Source organism: Entelurus aequoreus, linkage group LG01, assembly GCF_033978785.1.
Source record: "Entelurus aequoreus isolate RoL-2023_Sb linkage group LG01, RoL_Eaeq_v1.1, whole genome shotgun sequence".
NCBI classification, from domain to species: domain Eukaryota; kingdom Metazoa; phylum Chordata; class Actinopteri; order Syngnathiformes; family Syngnathidae; genus Entelurus; species Entelurus aequoreus.
The window spans coordinates 70,603,517-70,622,741 of record NC_084731.1 but is presented as its reverse complement, the minus strand read 5'-3'; the positions used below and the strand labels follow the sequence as shown (position 1 = coordinate 70,622,741).

At 37.8% G+C, this 19,225-nt stretch overlaps 1 protein-coding gene across 2 annotated transcripts in view; it reads left to right on the top strand.

Moving 5' to 3' along the window:
• The window catches only part of mtor (mechanistic target of rapamycin kinase), a 361,262-nt gene that overhangs the window by 16,879 nt on the left and 325,158 nt on the right, over positions 1-19,225 (top strand). For both annotated transcript variants that reach the window (XM_062057517.1, XM_062057510.1), the window contains exons 5-13: positions 1,867-2,067; positions 2,137-2,271; positions 4,755-5,030; positions 13,915-14,023; positions 14,087-14,270; positions 14,345-14,473; positions 14,533-14,777; positions 16,825-17,034; positions 17,094-17,299. In XM_062057517.1, the coding sequence (XP_061913501.1) occupies positions 1,867-2,067; positions 2,137-2,271; positions 4,755-5,030; positions 13,915-14,023; positions 14,087-14,270; positions 14,345-14,473; positions 14,533-14,777; positions 16,825-17,034; positions 17,094-17,299 (1,695 nt within the window). The remainder of the gene's footprint in view (positions 1-1,866; positions 2,068-2,136; positions 2,272-4,754; positions 5,031-13,914; positions 14,024-14,086; positions 14,271-14,344; positions 14,474-14,532; positions 14,778-16,824; positions 17,035-17,093; positions 17,300-19,225) is intronic.

Sequence of the window (19,225 nt, the reverse complement as noted above, 5' to 3'; positions counted from 1 at the left end):
TCAAGCACTCACCACTAGCTTGCAGCACATTTGTGTTACTCATACAAATACGTTAGAGCAGGGCAGATTAAGCTCAGTTTATAATTTCCTGTTATACAGTATACCAGGCAGCCTTGCACTAAAGGAGGACTATGTTATTGTTTACTTTATTACTCTAGTATACTCTGGACAGAAGCTGTGTGCCTTAATTGTTTTTGTAGCTGTTGTTTTGAGGCATGTTTAAAAAAAAAAAAATAATAATGCACTTTGTGAAAGTCAAAGTAGTTGTAGTGGGTATCAGGATTATCTCAGGGAGAGCATGTTCCAAATTCCAAGCTGCTGTTTTGAGGCATGTTAAAAAAAATAATGCACTTTGTGACTTCAATAATAAATATGGCAGTACCATGTGGGCACTTTTTTCCATAACTTGAGTTGAAGTTGTCCTCTTATTTTGGAAAACCTTGTTACATTGTTTAATGCATACAGCAGGGCATCACAACAAAATTAGGCATAATAATGTGTTAATTACACGACTGTATATATCGGTATCGGTTGATATCAGAATCGGTAATTAAGAGTTGGAAAATATCGGATATCTCTAGCCCATGGCGCTATAAATCGAACGATGCAGACACGTCTGTTACTGGGTACTTTCTAACAGTGCCTTGGAGACTTCGTATGTGTAAGTAACATGTTACTATATTTATTTGATACTTACTTTAATTGACAAATTTGTTGTTTTCGGAGTGTTTATATTAAAGATTTAAGAGGCAATCATAATATAATCCAAACTGCAAAAATTATGATTTAATTGATATTAATAACAACTGATATTTTTTCAAACTACAAAGGTTAAAAACTACAAAATATTTTTTAAGAAATAAAATATGTAAATGAACTAAAGTGGAGGACAATATTAATTTTGAAGAAAACATTTGATAAAATGTATTAGTTAAAAGTACCAAAGTTCAGTTTAGTTAATTTGTTTATTTCATTCATTATAAATCAAACAAACTAATAAAAAACAAATACAAATAAAACAATCAACATAACGTTAAAGTAAATTATGAATGAGAGTGACGGTAAAAAAAAAATAAGAATACAAACTAAAAATAATAAAATACTTATAATGTGTAATAAAAAATAAAAAACATAACTTGCTGGGTTAAAAGTACCAAATTGGAGGCTAATAAATATAAATACTAACCAAAAATACAAACATGATTAAAATTATAGGTTTAAAGTCTCAAAGTGCAGAAAAGTACCAAAGTAAAGGGGGGAAATTGAACAATACAAACTAAAAATACTAAAATGAAATGCTTAAAATATTGGGTTTAAAATAACAAAGTGCAGAAAAATAGTTTAAAATTTAAATAACCAAATTGATGGCTGCAAAGTACCAAGTTAGAAGGGAAAATGTAAATACCAACTACAAATAGTTAAAAATGGTTGAAAATAATAATAAAGCAAGTTGAAGGGGGAGGTGTTTAGGGCACGTCCGACCGGTAGGAGACCACGGGGAAGACCCAGGACACGTTGGGAAGACTATGTCTGATCCCCTGGGAGGAGATGGACCGAGTGGCTGGGGAGAGGCAAGTCTGGGCTTCTCTGACCTGACCTGACCTGACCTGGGATAAGCGGATGAAGATGGATGGATGGGTTAAAAGAGCCAAGGGTAGAAAAGTTAGAGCATTGAAGAAAAAAAAAAGAAGAAAAAAAAATGTTGTGTTTGGAGACCAAATCCTCCCCTTTGAGAACACCATACCTCCAATAAACTCTTCCAAACAGCCTTGGACACTTGTTGAGGAACGCCTTCTTGTTCTTGACTTTCTTAGCAAGAATTGAACTGCTGGCAGCGTCATAAAAACCTATTTCTTTGGGTCCCAGGTGTTGGTGCTGAGGGAGCTGGCTGCCAGCGCCCCCACCTTCTTCTTCCAGCACGTGCAGCCCTTCTTCGACAACATCTTCTACGCCGTCTGGGACCCCAAGCAGGCCATCCGAGAGGCGGCTGTGGCGGCGCTGCAGGCCTGCCTCATCCTTACCACGCAGAGAGAGACCAAAGAAATGCAGAAACCCCAGTGGTACAAAGTACGGACCTCCGCCTCGCCCTCCCTCAAGTCCCATCATAAGAAGTGCAAACCCTTTTGTTTCTGCTAGCAAACATTTGAGGAGGCCGAGCGGGGCTTCGATGAAACCTTGGCCAAGGAGAAAGGGATGAATCGTGATGACCGCTTCCACGGCGCTCTCCTCATCCTGAACGAGTTGGTTCGCATCAGCAGCATGGAAGGAGAGGTCAGTCCGTTTTTCTACCACACATTCTAAAAATACTATTACATAAACAAGTGGAATAAAAGAACAAACAGGTGAAATGTAACGAGAAAAAGCTGTTTTTTATTATACTGTCATTGCTCAAAAAATAATAATGAATCAAAATCAATGTTATGAATTATTGACATATTTATGGCTCCGATTGCTTCACAGCCAATATTCCCCCTTAAAAATCTTTTTGGGGAAAATATTGCGTATTTTGTGTTAGCCATTTAAATCCAAGTTATCCATGAAAAAAAGGGCATAAAACAAACAATGAAAAATAATAACTTATAAGTTGATCTCTCAGACTTAAGTGTTGAAAGTAAAGCAAAATAAGACCTATTTTTAACACTTTTATGAGTACAGACCCAATAATTTTAGCGTGATTTTTATGTACTGTCATTGCTCAAAAAATAATATTGAATCAAAATTATTGTTGTTACAACAAAAAAAACTTCGATCGATAGATCTGAAGTTTTAAGTGTTGAAAGTAAAGTAAAATAAGACCTATTTTTAACACTTTTATAATTACAGACCCAAGAATTTTAGCCCGATTTTTGTATACTGTCATTGCTCAAAACATAATAATGAATCAAAATTAATGTTACAACAAAAAAAAACTTAAAAAAAAAAAAAATTTATAATTAAAAGATAGATCTGAAGTTGATCTAGAGATTTAAGCGTTGAAAGTAAAACAAAGTAAAAGAAAAAAAGGATGACATATTTTAACACTTTTATGAGTGGGGACCCTTTTGGATCTCTAATAATTTTTGTGGGATTTTTGTTATACTGTCATTGCTAAAAAAATAATAATAAATTAAAATCACTGTTATGAATTATTGACCTGTTTAAAGCTCCAATTACTTCACAGTAAATATTACACTTTGAAATGTTTTTGGTGTAAAATATTGCATATTTTGTGTTTGCCATTTATATTTACATCTAACACAATTTCCCAACTCATATGGAAACGGAGTTTGTAAAAACAAAAAAAGTTTGAGTCACTTTTAACACTTTAATCAGTGGGACCGTTTGGTTTCCAATAATTTTAGTGGTATTTTTTGCTTTAACTGTCTTTGCTCTAAAAATTTAAATGAAAAGCAATGTTGTTATAAATGAATGCCCTTTTTAAGGCTCAGATTACTTCACATCAAATATTCCACTCTAAATATCTTTTTGGGGGAAATATTGCATATGTTGTGTGTTTGCCATAAAAAAAAACACGTTTTCCATGAAAAACCTGCTCAGTGGCCCTGTGGTTAGAGTGTCCGCCCTGAGATCGGTAGGTCGTGAGTTCAAACCCCGGCCGAGTCATACCAAAGACTATGAAAATGGGACCCATTACCTCCCTGCTTGGCTCTCAGCATCAAGGGATGGAATTGGGGGCTATATCTCTAAAAATGATTCCCGGGCGCGGCCACCGCTGCTGCTCACTGCTCTCCTCACCTCCCAGGCGGTGGAACAAGGGGATGGGTCAAATGCAGAGGGTAATTTCACCACACCTAGTGTGTGTGTGTGACTATCAGCTGTAATTTAATTTAATTTAAAAAAGGGCATAAACCAAACAAAATAAAATAAAAACTTGTAATCAACGGATAGGTCTGAAGTCGATATAAATATTTAAGTGTTTAAAGTAAAAAAAAAATGATGACTAATTTTTAACAATTTTTGAGTGGGGCCCTTTTGGATTCCCTAGAATTTAATTTGGATATTGAATCAAAATCAAAGTTATGAATGATTGCCCTTTTCAAAGTTCCGATTATTTCACATCATATAGTCCAATTTAAAAATATTATTTAGAGAAAATATTGCATGTTTTGTGTGTTGGTTATATAAAATAAGAGCATAAAACAAAAAACAAATTCAAAAATTAGAAACATCAGATAGATATGAAGTTGAACTAGAGATTTAAGTGTTAAAAGTAAAACAAAGTTTAAAAAAAAATGTATGACTTATTTTTAACAATTTTGTTTTTTTAATTAATTGCTCAAAAAAATATAATGAATCAAAATCAATGTTATGTATTGTTGACCTACTTAAGCCTTCAATGATTTCACATCAAATATTCCACTATGAATATTTGTTGGGTGAAAATATTGCATATTTTGAGTTTTTGCCATAAAAAAAGAGTTTTATCTAACAAAAAAGGCATAACACATAAAAATAAAAATTGCATCGGCAGATAGATTTGAAATAAATGTAGAGATTTAAGCATTGACAAAAATAATTATATTAAATTATTTATTTTTTTAAACATTTATGACTGAGACCCTTTTCGATCTGCGCGACCTAACTTGATGGGAGCCCAAAAGGTAAAAAATATTGTATTGGTTTTGAAAATGTAAAATATCAAAAATGGCCCTCGCATGCTTAGATTTCTCAATGGGGCCCTCAGTGGAAAAAGTTTGTACACCCCTGGTTGAGTGTAAGTCAAAGGAGGGCTGACTTGTCCTGTGGTCCACCAGCGCATGCGTGAGGAGATGGAGGAGATCACGCAGCAGCAGCTGGTGCACGACAAGTACTGCAAGGAGCTGATGGGCTTCGGAACAAAGCCTCGCCACATCACCCCCTTCACCAGCTTCCAGTCGGTGCAGCCGCAGCAGTCCAACGCCCTGCTGGGCCTGCTGGGCTACAGCACGCCGCAGGGCTTCCTCAGCTTCGGGGCCACGCCGGTGCCCGCCAAGAGCTCGCTGGTGGAGAGCAGATACTGCCGGGAGCTCATGGAGGAGCGCTTTGACCAGGTGAATGAACAATATCTTAACCCTTGCCATTGTTTTTATAACCTGCTACTTGCTGCTTTGTGGGGAATCTATATAAACGTTTCCTTGTAAAGTTCAGTGACATGGACACCTAGGGCTAGGCGATATGGCCTTTTATTAATATCTCGATATTTTTAGGCCATGTCACGATACACGATATTTTGCCTTAGCCTTGAATTAACACTTGATGCATATAATCACAGCAGTATGATGATTCTATGTGTCTACATTAAAACATTCTTGTTCATACTGCATTAATGTATGCTCATTTTAAACTTTCATGCAGAGAGGGAAATCACAACTAAGTCAATTTACCAAAAGTGTATTTATTAAACAGTTATTAAGCAGTGGCACAAACATTCATGTAATTTTAAAACAGGAAGTGCAAGATTGTCAAAGACATTTTAAAACAAGCTATTAGTACACTTTTGTGCATGATGTCACTAAGATGACTTATCATAACAACACTAAATTAAAGTGCACTTTTCGTACAGAACGTCTCTAAAATAGTTTAAAACAAATAAAGTGCACTTTTGTGCATGATGTCACACCAGATATTTCAAAAACTACAATAAAAATGAGCTGCATTATAGGAAATCCAATAGTGTATGTCCTTCGCTATGTGGTAGGTTACTGTGGACGTTATCTCCTTCTGTTTTTGACTATTTTTTTCATACGGTGTTGATCTGGAAATGGTTGCCTTCGGCATTTTGTTGGTGTGGCACCGGCCGAGATGTTGACATGCGGAGTTTCAAGCACTCTTGATTCTCTAGGGGGTGACTTTTCAAATGATGCTACATATTAGCAGTAATGCTACTTTTTGTAGCAACGCTTTTGCCCCACACTTGACATATTACGGTTGTCTGTTCAACATCTTCCCGCTTGAAGCCAAACCAGTGCCAGACGATGGACCCCGTGCTGTTTTTCTTGGAATTAATTCTTCCTTCATTTGTTACCAGATTCGCACCTTCTTTCTCTCGTATTACCACTCGCACCGCTAGCATCACAGCTAATGTTACTCATGCCGCTACCTCTCTGCTCCGCGAGGGCGTATGACGTTGCACGCGCGACAGTATGTGACGTATGTAAGAAAGTGCGCTTGTTTTATGTCTCTGTGAGAAGGAGAGACAAGAAAGAGTGAGAAGCGCCTGCAGCTAAAAGCAACTGCGTGAGAATGTATACTCGAATATCACGATATAGTCATTTTCTATATCGCACAGAGACAAACCCGCGATATATGGAGTATATTCGATATATCGCCCAGCCCTATGGACACCCAATAGGGTTACAGTCTACTAAGGATCCATTTTTTTGATGACACGGGATTGTTAAAACTGCAAAAATCCTAAACTCATTATAATAATAATCATTAATAATACTTCATACAGAATCATTCTTAAGAAGGAGATGTAACGAAGGTTTAAAAGTGCTTAAGTAGATGACAATATTCATTATTATTAAGACAAAACAAATATAATTATTGGTCAAAAGTATCAAAGTAAGGGGGGGGAAAATAAGACAACAAACTACAAATACTAAAATCAAATAATTACCATATTTGGTTTAGCAGGGTGATACAGGGGTTAGTGCATGTGCCTCACAATACGAAGGTCCTGGGTTCGATCCCCGGGCTTGGGACCTTTCTGTGTGGAGTTTGCATGTTCTCCTCGTGACTGCGTGGGTTCACTCCGGGTACACCGGCTTCCTTCCACCTCCAAAGACATGCACCTGGGGATAGGTTGATTGGCAACACTAAAAATTGGCCCTAGTGTGTGAATGTGAGTGTGAATGTTGTCTGTCTATCTGTGTTGGCCCTGTGATGAAGTGGCGACTTGGCCAGGGTGTACCCCGCCTTCCGCCCGGATGCAGCTGAGATAGGCTCCAGCACCCCCCGCGACCCCAAAAATGGACAAGCGGTAGAAATGGATGGAGGTGTGTAACTGTTAGGTTGTCAAATGTTAAGGTGGTATTATTAAATAAGTATAATTGTTTGTTTGTTAAATGTTAAGGTGGTATTATTAAATAGGTGTATGATTGTTTGGTTGTCAAATGTTAAGGTGGTATTATTAAATAAGTGTATAATTGTTTAGTTGTCGAATGTCAAGGTGGTACTATTAAATAAGTATCATTGTTTGGTTGTTAAATGGTAAGGTGGTATTATTAAATAGGTGTATAATTGTTTGGTTGTCAAATGTTAAGGTGATATTAAATAAGTGTATAATTGTTTGGTTGTCAAATGTTAAGGTTGTACTATTAAATAGGTGTATAATTGTTTGGTTGTCAAATGTTAAGGTGGTATTTTTAAATAAGTGTAGTTGTTTTGTTGTCAAATGTTAAGGTGGTACTATTAAATAGGTGTATAATTGTTTGGTTGTCAAATGTTAAGGTGGTATTATTAAATAGGTGTGTAACTGTTTGGTTGTCAAATGTTAAGGTGGTATTATTGAATATGTGTGTAATTGTTTGGTTGTGAAATGTTAAGGTGGTACTATTAAATAAGTGTATAATTGTTGTCAAATGTTAAGGTGGTATTATTAAATAAGCGTATATTTCTTTAGTTGTCAAATGTTAAGGTGATATTATTAAATAAGTGTATAATTGTTTGGTTGTCGAATGTTAAGGTGGTACTATTAAATACGTATAATTGTTTTGTCAAATGTTAAAGTGGGACTATTAAATAGGTGTGTAATTGTTTGGTTGTCAAATGTTAAGGTGGTATTATTAAATAAGTGTAATTGTTATGTTGTCAAATGTTAAGGTGGTATTATTAAATAAGTGTGTAATTGTTTGGTTGTCAAATGTTAAGGTGGTATTATTAAATAGGTGTGTAACTGTTTGGTTGTCAAATGTTAAGGTGGTATTATTAAATAAGCGTATATTTCTTTAGTTGTCAAATGTTAAGGTGATATTATTAAATAAGTGTATAATTGTTTGGTTGTCGAATGTTAAGGTGGTACTATTAAATACGTATAATTGTTTTGTCAAATGTTAAGGTGGGACTATTAAATAGGTGTGTAATTGTTTGGTTGTCAAATGTTAAGGTGGTATTATTAAATAAGTGTAATTGTTATGTTGTCAAATGTTAAGGTGGTATTATTAAATAAGTGTGTAATTGTTTGGTTGTCAAATGTTAAGGTGGTATTATTAAATAGGTGTGTAACTGTTTGGTTGTCAAATGTTAAGGTGATATTATTAAATAAGTGTATAATTGTTTGGTTGTCGAATGTTAAGGTGGTACTATTAAATACGTATAATTGTTTTGTCAAATGTTAAGGTGGGACTATTAAATAGGTGTGTAATTGTTTGGTTGTCAAATGTTAGTGGTATTATTAAATAAGTGTATAATTGTTTGGTTGTCCAATGTTAAGGTGACATTATTAAATAAGTGTATAATTGTTTGGTTGTCAAATGTTAAGGTGGTACTATTGAATAAGTATAATTGTTTTGTTGTCAAATGTTAAAGTGGTACTATTAAATAGGTGTGTAATTGTTTGGTTGTCACATTTTAAGGTGGTATTATTAAATAAGTGTATCATTGTTTTGTTGTCAAATGTTAATGTGGTACTATTAAATAAGTGTATAGTTGTTTTGTTGTCAAATGTTAAAGGCCTACTGAAATGAGATTTTCTTATTTAAACGGGGATAGCAGGTCTATTCTATGTGTCATACTTGATCATTTCGCGATATTGCCATATTTTTGCTTAAAGGATTTAGTAGAGAACATCGACGATAAAGTTCGGAACTTTTGGTCGCTGATAAAAAAGCCTTGCCTGTACGGAAGTAGTGTGACGTCACAGGTTGTGGAGCTCCTCACATCTGCACATTGTTTACAATCATGGCCACCAGCAGCGAGAGCGATTCGGACCGAGAAAGCGACGATTACCCCATTAATTTAAGCGAGGATGAAAGATTTGTGGATGAGGAAAGTGAGAGTGAAGGATTAGAGGGCAGTGAAAGCGATTCAGATAGGGAAGATGCTGTGAGAGGCGGGTGGTACCTGATATTCAGCTGGGAATGACTAATACAGTAAATAAACACAAGACATATATATACTCTATTAGCCACAACACAACCAGGCTTATTTAATATGCCACAAATTAATCCCCCATAACAAACACCTCCCCCCTCCCGTCCATATAACCCGCCAATACAAATCAAACACCCGCACAACACACTCAATCCCACAGCCCAAAGTACCGTTCACCTCCGCAAAGTTCACACAGCACATATATTTCCCCAAAGTTACATACGTGACATGCACATAGTGGCACGCACGTACGGGCAAGCGATCCAATGTTTGGAAGCCGCAGCTGCGTACTCACGGTAGCGCGTATCCAACTCAAAGTCCTCCTGGTAAGAGTCTCTGTTGTCCCAGTTCTCCATAGGCCAATGTGTATCCAACTCAAAGTCCTCCTGGTAAGAGTCTCTGTTGTCCCAGTTCTCCACAGGTCAATGGTAAAGCTTGACTGTCATATTTCGGGAATGTAAATAATGAAACACCGGCTACAACGTAGCCGCTACGTGCTTGTGTTGCTGCAGCCGGCCGCTAATACACCGCTTCCCACCTACAGCTTTCTTCTTTGCTGTCTTCATTGTTCATTAAACAAATTGCAAAAGATTCACCAACACAGATGTCCAGAATACTGTGGAATTTTGCGATGAAAACAGACGACTTAATAGCTGGCCACAATGGTGTCCCAAAATGTCCGCTACAATCCGTGACGTCACGCGCAAACGTTTTCAGCAGGATATTTCGCGGGAAATTTAAAATTGCACTTTACTAATCTAACCGTATTGGCATGTGTTGCAATGTTAAGATTTCATCATTGATATATAAACTATCAGACTGCGTGGTCGGTAGTAGTGGGTTTCAGTAGGCCTTTAAGGTGGTATTATTAAATAAGTCTATAATTGGTTGTCAAATGTTAAGGTGGTATTATTAAATAGGTGTCCAGCAGGACCGATAATCAACATTTCCGTTTTCTTAGCGTTCAAATGCAAAAAGTTGCTGGACATCCATTGTTTAATTTCATTACGACACGCCTCCAGGTGACTACAATCTGGCATGTTGGTCATCTTTAGGGGCATGTAGAGTTGGGTGTCATCAGTGAAAGCTAACAGCGTATTTGTGTATGATGTCACCTAGCGGCAGCATGTAGATGCTGAAGAGTGCAGGGCCAAAAACCGAACCCTGTGGAACTCCACAAGTTACCTTAACATAGTCCAAGGTCACATTGTTATGGGAGACGCACTGCATCCTGACAGTAAGATAGGAGTTAAACCAAGACAAGGCTAAGTCTGACATACCAATACGTGTTTTGATACTCTCTAATAAAATGTTATGATCGATGGTATGGAAAGCAGCACTAAGATCAAGAAGCAGCAACATGGATGATGGATCAGCATCCATCATTAGCAATAGATCATTAGTTATTCTTGTGAGGACTGTCTCCGTGGCCCTGTGATGAGGTGGCGACTTGTCCAGGGTGTTCCCCGCCTTCCGCCCGAATGCAGCTGAGATAGGCTCCGGCGACCCCAAAAGGGACAAGCGGTAGAAAATGGATGGATGGGATTGTCTCCGTAGAGTGATTTGCCCTGAAACCGGACTGAAAGGGTTCACAGAGATTGTTAGACACTAAGTGTTCATTTAGTAGCTGTGCAACAATTTTTTTGAGGATTTTCGGGAAAAAGGGCAGGTGACCAGTTTACCATGATGTCAGGATGGAGGTTAGGTCTTTTGAGCAGAGGATGAATAACCACTAGTGTGCCGTGAGATATAGTCTGGTGTGCCGTGGGAGATTATCTAATTTCACCTATTTGGGTTAAAAATATTTTTTGCAAACCAGTAATTATAGTCTGCAAATTATGTGTTGTTGTTGAGTGTCGGTGCTGTCAAGAACTCGGCAGCATAACCATGTAATACTCTTCCATATCAGTAGGTGGAAGCCGGTAGCTAATTGCTTTGTAGATGTCGGAAACAGCGGGAGGCAGCGTGCAGGTAAAAAGGTGTCTAATGCTTAAAACAAAAATAAACAAAAGGTGAGTGCCCCTAAGAAAAGGCAGTGAAACTTAGGGAAGGCTTTGCAGAACGAAACTGGCTACAAAGTAAACAAAAACAGAATGCTGGACAACAGCAAAGACTTACTGTGGAGCAAAGACAGCATCCGAATGTACATCCGAACATGACATAACAATGTCCACACAAAGAAGGATAAAAACAACTGAAATATTCTTGATCGCTAAAACAAAGTAGATGCGGGTAATATCGCTCAAAGGAAGACATGAAACTGCTGCAGGAAAATACCAAAAAAAGAGAAAAAGGCCACCAAAATAGGAGCGCAACACAAGAACTAAAACACTACACACAGGAAAACATAAAAAACTCCAAATAAGTCATGGCGTGATGTGACAGGTGGTGACAGTACACCTAATTTGAGACAAGAGCTATAGTGATGCATGCGTGGTTATGGTTTAAATTCATATCCAACAACTGCGACAACGACTTTTTACTGTCAACTGAGTTTTGTTTTTTTATGATTTCTGCTGGTGGTGTGCCTCCAGATTTTTTCAACGCAAAAAATGTGCCTTGGCTCAAAAAAGGTTGAAAAACACTGTGCTAGGGGAACAGTGCCAGAGGAAAGTGATAAGTTGAAAAGTGCAATATAAATCTAATCCATTATTATATTATTATATTTAGCACTGATGGTCCTAATAGTACAAACAGCTCCTTTACGCACACAAGTAAACATGCTGCAGGACTGCTTGTATCGCACATGATATCACACACAAGTAAAAATGCTGCATGACTGCTTGTATCACACATGATATCACACACAAGTAAATACTGCAGGACTGCTTGTACCACACACAAGTAAACACTCTGCAGGACTGCTCGTATCGCACATGATATCACACACAAGTAAAAACGCTGCAGGACTGCCTGTATCACACATGATATCACACACAAGTAAATACTGCAGGACGGCTTGTATCACACACAAGTAAACACACTGCATAACTGCTTGTATCGCACATGATATCACACACAAGTAAACACTCTGCAGGACAGCTTGTATCGCACATGATATCACACACAAGTAAACACTGCAGGACTGATTGTATCACGCATGATATCACACACAGGTAAACACGCTGCAAGACTGCTTGTATCACACATGATATCACACCCACAACTAAACACGCTGCAGGACTGCTTGTATCGCTCATAATATCACAAACAAGTCAACACGCTGCAGGACTGCTTGTATCACACATATCACACACACAAGTAAACACACTGCACGACTGCTTGTATCGCAAATTATATCACACAAGTAAACACGTTGCAGGACTGCTCGTATCGCAAATTATATCACACAAAAGTAAACATGCTGCAGAACTGCTTGTATTGCACATGATATCACACAAGTAAACACACTGCATAACTGCTTGTATCGCACATGATATCACACACAATTAAACACGTTGCAGGACTGCTCATATCGCAAATTATATCACACAAAAGTAAACACGCTGCAGAACTGCTTGTATTGCACATGATAACACACAAGTAAACACACTGCATAACTGCTTGTATCGCACATGATATCACACACAAGTAAACACGCTGCAGGACTGCTCGTATCGCAAATTATATCACACAAAAGTAAACACACTGCAGAACTGCTTGTATCGCACATGATATCACACAAGTAAACACGCTTCATAACTGCTTGTATTGCACATGATATCACACAAGTAAACACGCTGCAGGACTGCTTGTATCGCACATGATATCACACACAAGTAAACATGCTGCAGGACTGCTCGTATCGCAAATTATATCACACACAAGTAAACATGCTGCAGGACTGCTTGTATCGCACATGATATCACACACAAGTCAACAAGCTGCAGGACTGCTTGTATCACACATGATATCACACACAAGTAAAAACGCTGCAGGACTGCTTGCACACACAATTAAATATGCTGCTGGAAGGCTTTTATTGTACATGATATCACACACAAGTAAACACGCTGCAGGACTGCTCGTATCGCAAATTATATTACACAAAAGGAAACACGCTGCAGAACTGCTTGTATCGCACATAATATCACACACAATTTAACACGCTGCAGGGCTGCTTGTATCGCACATGATATCACACACAAGTAAACAGGCCGCAGGACTGCTTGTATCGCACATGATATCACACACAAGTGAACATGCGGCAAGACTGCTCGTATCGCAAATTATATCACACAAAAGTAAACACGCTGCAGGAATGCTTGTATCGCACATGATATCACACACAAGTAAACATGCTGCAGGACTGCTCTTATCGCACATGATATCACACACAAGTAAACATGCTGCAGGACTGCTCTTATCGCAAATTATATCACACACAAGTAAACACGCTGCAGGACTGCTCGTATCGCAAATTATATCACACACAAGTAAACACACTGCAGGACTGCTTGTATCGCACATGATATTACGCACAAGTAAACACACTGCAGGACTGCTTGTATCGCACATGATATCACACACAAGTAAACACTGCAGGATTGCTTGTATCGCACATGATATCGCTTACAAGTAAACACGCTGCAGGACTGCTTGTATCGCACATGATATCGCACACAAGTAAACACGCTGCATGACTGCTTGTATAGCACATGATATCGCACACAAGTAAACACGCTGCAGGACTGCTTGTATCGCACATGATATCGCACACAAGTAAACACGGTGCAGCTGTTAATGACAATGTTATTTTGATTCCCTAGACCACACACCTGACCACTGCAGAAGGTGCTCAGTTGAACGCAGGCACTAATTGTGTTGTTGTGTCCCCAGGTGTGTAGATGGGTGCTAAAGTACAGAACCAGTAAGAACCCTCTGATCCAGATGACCATCCTCAATCTGCTTCCACGTCTTGGCGCCTTCCAGCCGCACACCTTCACTGGTGAGTGTGTTTCATTGGGAATGTCCAGGACAATGCGTTGAGACGGCCTTGTTGGACTTGCAGACCAGTACCTGGCCGACACCATGGGCTACCTGCTGGGCAGCCTCAAGAAGGAGAAGGAGAGGACAGCAGCCTTCCAGGCTCTGGGCCTGCTGGTGGTGGCGGTCCGGGCGGAAATCCAGCCCTACCTGGCAAAGATCCTGGAGATCATCAAGGCGGCTCTGCCCCCCAAAGACTTTGCTCACAAGTCAGTCATTGTTGACGTGTGATGTTCACGCTCACTTCTTGGAGTTGCGGTTCTCCTAAAGTTCTTTTGTGCAGGAGGCAGAAGTCCATCCAGGTGGATGCTACAGTGTTTACCTGCATCAGCATGCTCTCCAGAGCCATGGGTCCCAGCATCCAACCAGACATCAAGGAGCTGTTGGAGCCCATGTTGGCTGTGGGCCTCAGGTATTGTACATCCTTCACTTTGACGGTTGGTTCCTCTCCTAACTTGGTGGTCTGTCCAGCCCCGCGCTGACAGCGGTGCTGTACGACCTGAGTCGGCAGATCCCGCAGCTGAAGAAGGACATCCAGGACGGGCTGCTGAAGATGCTCTCGCTGGTTTTAATGCACAAGCCGCTGCGTCACCCGGGCATGCCCAAAGGCTTGGCTCACCAGCTGGCCTCGCCCAGCCTCACCAACATCCCGGAGGCCAGCGATGTGGGCAGCATCACGCTGGCCCTGCGCACGCTTGGAAGCTTCGAATTTGAAGGTAAGAGTTTGGAAAGTAAAAGTCTGCTCCAGGGTCACATTGTCTCCATAAAATGGTAATGTTTTAAGTACCGTATTTTCCGCACTATAGGGCGCACTGGTATATAAGCCGCACCCACTAATTTTAAATATTCTGTAAATGTTTATTTACATACCACAATTGTTTCCAAACGGTGTCTGTAACACGGCAGTAAAACAGCTGATGAAACAAAACAGAAGTAATCATCATGGACCCACTAGCTGCGCAAGCTAGCTCTATAGTCAGCTAAACAGACTCAATAACTCCACGGTGACGTTTTGGTGAATTTACTGAGGAATTTGTGAAATTGAAACAATACAAAAAGAATGCCTTTGTAAGTTAATAATACTAACAAAGGCACTTGTAAACATGTTAGCAATCAATAGCTTGATTACATTACGATAGCACGTACAAATATGCATGAAAACACTCGACACAGACATCACACATGGGACGGTATAGTAAGTAAGAATTGTTTTAGTTGTATTGTAAAACTTACAAACGTTGCTTGGAGTGATGATTGAAGAAACCATACGAGTAGAAACGCTATGGACAGCTAGAAGACAAATCGGCACTTCTACTTCTGGTTCAATGCTTTAAGCAACATGGAATTCGCATTCACCCAGCAGCACCTGCAGTGAGGGAACTCGTCCACAAGATGGCGCCATAGCACAAACGATAAAACACCTTTTTGGTGTATTTGCATGTGTTTAACGAAAACGGTTTGCATTTTTGATATCGCAGTTTTTGGATGTTTTCAAAAGGACCATAGTCAGACCAATGTGGTCTGTAAATGATGCAAGGCAAGAGCGCTAATACCTCACCACCTTAGCCGCGCTCACCCTTTAGAGCACAGCTGTAACTTCCTGCCACTAAACCTGCAGAAAATAGTTCTTCTCAGGTTTCTCTGTTTACATTTTCGCACTTTGCACTATTTTCTTACACTTTATGAAGCATTTCTTACATATTCATTATTCTTAAAAGCTAAGTTAAGTGTTCAATTTGATTTTACTATTTTGTTGACATTGTTTGAATGTTTTCCATGTTTGTGTTGACATTTCCTTTCTGCCTTGATAGCTGAGGGATTATAATCACAGAAAGGTTACATTTCATTTCAAATATATTTTTATCCTAGTCCTTATTTTCCCATAGGTCATCAAAAATATAAATATTTATCAATATTGACCGATATAAAACACTTATATAGTGATAGTTTTCAAGTGTAAAAATAAGTCAAGCAAATTCAAGTACCATTGTGACTTAACTCCACAGGTGTAAAAATAAGTTAAGCATGGACAAATAACATGGTAATGTTCTAAACTGTCAGTCATGTGACAATTCCTTCTTAAAACCCATTTTTATTCACTGGCTTTTAACCCAGCATGAGACTTTAAACTGTTTTTAACTTTTAACTTTTTTTTTTAACTGTTTTGAACTTTTAACTGCTTTTTATCCAACAAATTGTTCTTAGGGTAATTTTGTATTTGCTTTTTTAATGTGTATTTTACTTCTGTTTAAAATTTTATTTTTTAGTCTGTCCTTTGCCTTTATTTCTTTGTGGTGTACAGCCCTTTGTTTTTCAACTGTGGTTGTTTTTAAAGGGCTTTATAAATAAAGTTGGTATGGTATGGTATGGTATGGTATGGGCAAATAACATGTTAATGATCTAAACTGTCATAGTCATGTGACACTGCCATTTAAGTGTAAAAATAAGTTAATCATGGGTAAATAACATGTTAATGATCTAAACTGTCAGTCATGTGACACTGCCATGTAAGTGTAAAAATAAGTTAATCATGGGTAAATAACATGTTAATGTTCTTAACTGTCAGTCATGTGACACTGCGATGTAAGTGTAAAAATAAGTTAAGCAGAGTGCCCTCGCATTACGGCAGCTTGTACTGAGCAGCCTGGACAGAAATGCGTCTTAAACTGCGAGGACACGTATGGTTTGGAAGATTTGCTGTGACCCCACCTCTGGGTTGTTGTTGCATATTTTGGGTCGCTCATGTCCGTGCTCTCTCGTCAGGACACTCCCTCACCCAGTTTGTGCGCCACTGTGCCGACCACTTCCTGAACAGTGAGCACAAGGAGATCCGAATGGAGGCGGCGAGGACCTGCTCCCGCCTCCTCACGCCCTCCATACACCCCATCAGCGGCCACGTTGTCAGCCAGACGGCCGTGCAGGTGGTGGCCGACGTGCTGAGCAAGCTGCTGGTGGTGGGCATCACAGACCCAGGTAACCTTTGACCGGACTTTAGGTCAACAACAGTCACGCATCGCCAACTCCGTCCTCAGACCCCGACATCAGGTACTGCGTGCTGGCCTCCCTGGACGAGCGCTTCGACGCCCACCTGGCCCAGGCTGAGAACCTGCAGGCGCTCTTTGTGGCCCTCAATGACGAAGTGTTTGAGATCAGAGAACTCGCTATCTGCACCATCGGACGTCTCAGCAGCATGAACCCAGCTTTCGTCATGCCCTTCCTGCGCAAGATGCTCATTCAGGTAGCACTCTTACGTCTTTCACTAGAATGTATGCCCTTTCTGCGCAAGATGCTCATTCAGGTAGCACTCTTACGTCTTCCACTAGAATGTATGCCCTTCCTGCGCAAGATGCTCATTCAGGTAGCACACTTACGTCTTCCACTAGAATGTATACCCTTCCTGCGCAAGATGCTCATTCAGGTAGCACTCTTACGTCTTCCACTAGAATATTATGCATGACTATATTTGTTGTTTACTGAGATATTTATCAACAATACTATATTTGTTGTTTCCTGATATATTTATCAACAATACTATATTTGTTGTTTCCTGAGTTTTTCATCAACAATACTATTTTTGTTGTTTTCCAAGATATGTATTTATCGACAATACTATATTTGTTGTTTTCTGAGATATTTATCAACCATACTATAGTTGTTGTTTTCTAAGATATTTATCAACAATACTATATTTGTTGTTTTCTGAGATATTTATCAACAATACTATATTTGTTGTTGTTTCCTGAGATATTTATCAACAATACTATTTGTTGTTTTCTAAGATATTTATCAACACTACTATATTTGTTGTTTTCTGAGATATTTATCAACAATGCTATATATTTTTTTGTTGTTTTGAGATATTTATCAACAATACTTTATTTTGTTTTTTCCTGAGATATTTATTAACAGTACTATATTTGTTGTTTACTGAGATATTTATCAACAACACTATATTTTTTGTTTTCTGAGATATTAATCAACAATACCATATTTGTTAATGTTTTCTAAAATATTTATCAACAATACTATATTTGTTGTTGTTTTCTGAGATATTTAGCAACAATACTATATTTGTTGTTGTTTTGAGATATTTATCAACAATACTATATTTGTTGTTTTATGATATATTTATCAACAATACTATATTTGTTGTTTCCTGAGATATTTATCAACAATACTGTTTTCTAAGATATTTATCAACAATACTATTTGTTGTTTTCTAAGATATTTATCAACAATACTATATTTGTTGTTTTCTGAGATATTTATCAACAATACTATATTTGTTGTTTTATGAGATATTTATCAACCATACTATATTTGTTGTTTCCTGAGATATTTATCAACAATACTATATTTGTTGTTTCCTGAGATATTTATCAACAATACTATTTTCTAAGATATTTATCAACAATACTGTGTTGTTTTCTAAGATATTTATCAACAATACTATATTTGTTGTTTTCTGAGATATTTATCAACAATACTATTTTTGTTGTTTTATGAGATATTTATCAACAATACTATATTTGTTGTTCCCTGAGATATTTATCAACAATACTGTTTGTTGTTTTCTGAGATATTTATCAACAATACTATATTTGTTGTTTTCTGAGATATTTATCAACAATACTATATTTGTTGTTTACTGAGGTATTTATCAACAATACTGTATTTGTTGTTTTCTGAGATATTTATCAACAATACTATATTTGTTGTTTCCTGATATATTTATCAACAATACTATGTTTGTTGTTTCCTGAGTTTTTCATCAACAATACTATTTTTGTTGTTTTCCAAGATACGTATTTATCAACAATACTATATTTGTTGTTTTCTGAGATATTTATCAACAATACTATATTTGTTGTTGTTTCCTGAGATATTTATCAACAATACTATTTGTTGTTTTCTAAGATATTTATCAACAATACTATATTTGTTGTTTTCTGAGATATTTATCAACAATGCTATATTTGTTGTTGTTTTGAGATATTTATCAACAATACTATATTTGCTTTTTCCTGAGATATTTATTAACAATACTATATTTGTTGTTTACTGATATATTTATCAACAATACTATATTTGTTGTTTTCTGATATATTAATCAACAATACCATATTTGTTAATGTTTTCTGAGATATTTATCAACAATACTATA